This window comes from Entamoeba histolytica, genomic scaffold (genome assembly GCF_000208925.1).
Source record: "Entamoeba histolytica HM-1:IMSS scf_1104750518793 genomic scaffold, whole genome shotgun sequence".
NCBI classification, from domain to species: domain Eukaryota; phylum Evosea; order Mastigamoebida; family Endamoebidae; genus Entamoeba; species Entamoeba histolytica.
Window position 1 is genome coordinate 1 of NW_001915478.1, and position 2,840 is coordinate 2,840.

The following is a 2,840-nucleotide window of genomic DNA, read 5'->3' on the forward strand; positions in this document are numbered from 1 at the left end:
AATATTCTTCCATCTTTAAATATTTCATCTTGGGTACGAAAATAAGCAAAGAAAAAATGCATCTAAATAATTTACAAAAATGAAAAAAGATGCAAAATAATTTGCATCCATAGAATATTCCATTTATTATATTTTGCTCATAAAATAAATAAAAAAATAAAAAAGTATGATAAATATACAATCTGTATATTTATGTTTATATTTTATAATCATTTCTATTCATTCTGTATGAAATATTAATGAAATAGATGATTTGATTATTCATATTTATTTTTATTCTTTTTATTCTTTTATTTATATGTTATTTATCTATCGTATTTTTATATATTTATTTCTCTGTTTATATTATTTATATCATTTTATTCTTCTTATTATCTATATATTATTATATTCTTTAGATTTTCTTATTTTTTATGTTTATATTATTTAGATTTTCTTATTGTTATTCTTTTATATTTAGTTGTATTTGTTTATTCATCTTTATCATCTTTTATATTATTATCATTTATATCTATTTTCATTTTATATTTATTCTCTTTTGTTTTATATTAATATTAATTTTATATTTTATATTTGATTTTATTATTATATCATTGATTATCATTTCTCATTTTATTTATCATTTATTCTTATTATTCTTTTGTTTTTATATTCTATATCATATATTCATATCATTTTCATTTATATTTTATCACTTATTATATGTTATAATAACATAACACATATGATTGATTATATAATAAACATCATGATGAAGTTATACATATAAATAATAAACATAAAAAGAGTAAAATATTTTTCATTAATAAAATATTGTTAATCATTTTACATCTTTAAATTAGACACTTTTATTGAATATTTCTAATTTTTACATTAAAAATACACTTTTTATTTCTTCTTTTCATATTTTATTATCTCTTTTTGATTTATTACTCTTTGTCTTCTTTATTTTTATATTCTCTACTTTTATTCTTTCATTTTATTCTTTTATATCTTTATATTCTTTTTTCTATTATTTGCTTTTTTTTCGTTGCTGTAAATAATACATCATGAAGGATATGTAAAATAATAAATAGAAAAGAAGAGAATATAAAAACAGACATATAAAATATAATGTAATATTAATTCAGTTGATATAAATTCAAAAAGAAATCAAATAAATTAAAATAATCATTAATGAAATAAAATGAATGATGAATAATACAGAAAAAGAATGAATAAGTAAAGAGAAACAACAAATACAAATTAAATATTATTTAATTCATATTTAAATAAATTTTAATTGGATAATGAATTAAATTAATTCAAAATAATTTATTTTCTATTTAAATATTTTTATTCATTTTATTTAAATTTAAATTTAAATTTATTGAATTATAATTATATCTTTTTATAATATTTTTCTATGGTACAATTTGACAATAGTGTGATACATCATATATACACAGTGGGAAAATCTGGTCCTTTTGGGATAAATAACATTTTTTATTACTATTGTTTTATATAACATTTTTATTTTTTTATTATTGTTTTTAAAATACCATTTTTCTATAAATAGATTTATATTTTTATTTTTAGAATAGATACAGATATTTTTAGAACAGATACATATATTTTGAGGTATTCCATTTAAAATGAACGATTGTTGGATATTTTTGATCTATTCTTAGATATTTTCTTATTTTGAAGTATTATATCTTCGTTATTTTCATCTCTTTTCGTATATTTTTCATTTCATACGTATTTTTGAAGTATTATATATTCGTTATTTTCATAATTTTCTTATTATAGATATTTTTGAAGTAATAAAAAGATATTTTATAACTCTTACACTTTTTGAATATTCTATTTTTCTTACATTTTTATAAATTATTCCACTTTATGCAACTTTATTATTTTATTTTTGAAAAATAAAAACAAAAAGAATATAAAAATAATACATTTTATGTAATTCTTCATTCAGAAGATATAATAAAAATATTATTAATTATATTAAAATGTTAATAATAAAAATAAAACAAAATTATTGTATTTATTATTTTTTTACTATTTTATAATTAAAATATTTTTATTGGCATGTTGAATGTCGTACCCTAGTCTTATTTAATGGTAGTTCCTCTAACGCCTGCGTATTAATAAATGAGTGACATCAACAACAACATTACTTCATCACAACTTCCATCTAGATTTTCAGACGAAGAGAATACCGATGATTCTTCAACCACTCAACTTCTACAATTTATTAATTTAGTAGCCGAAGAGGAAGAGAATGAGGAGATGGGAGAGAAAATTAAATCAAAATTGCGCAAATGGGAGTTAGATGTTATTGATTTTAGTTATAGTGTCCGTCATTTAATTTTCTATTTCGATAGAATGGATGCTGATACATTATCATATCATATGTTCAAAACTATGAAAGCATTTGAAAGAGTGTCTCGTGGTTATAATTCTCTTAAATGTGAAAAAGTTCTATCTTTAAGTGGACCATCTATTGGTGGCAAACCTTTTAAAGGCAACACTTCAGAGAATGCCTGGAAGGTGAATAAAATAGAAATTGATTAATTTCTATATAATCTAATTCTTTTTTCTTATTTCTTGTTTAATTTCATTTCTAAGTAATAAAAATATTTAAATATTTTTATTTTAAAAAAAAAAAACATAAAAAAAGAATTATAGATAATTAAATTGAAGAATTATATATTTTGTATTTTCATAAAATTCATAATGAATATAATTTTGACATAATAAAAGATATTTTATAACTCTTACAGTTTTTTTGAATATATTAAATTTGTTACACTTTTTGTAATTTATTGATTTAATTTTTTTAAAAAGAAAAA

The 2,840-nt window shown here is 17.8% G+C and overlaps 1 protein-coding gene across 1 annotated transcript; it reads left to right on the top strand.

The window, feature by feature from the left end:
* Positions 1 to 2,277: 2,277 nt before the first annotated feature.
* On the top strand, positions 2,278 to 2,562 carry EHI_165450 (uncharacterized protein; the record flags this gene model as incomplete). The annotated part of the gene is made up of 1 exon (XM_642785.2): positions 2,278 to 2,562. The coding sequence occupies one exon, from the start codon at positions 2,278 to 2,280 to the stop codon at positions 2,560 to 2,562; it is 285 nt and encodes a 94-aa protein (XP_647877.2).
* Between the last annotated feature and the right edge of the window lie 278 nt (positions 2,563 to 2,840).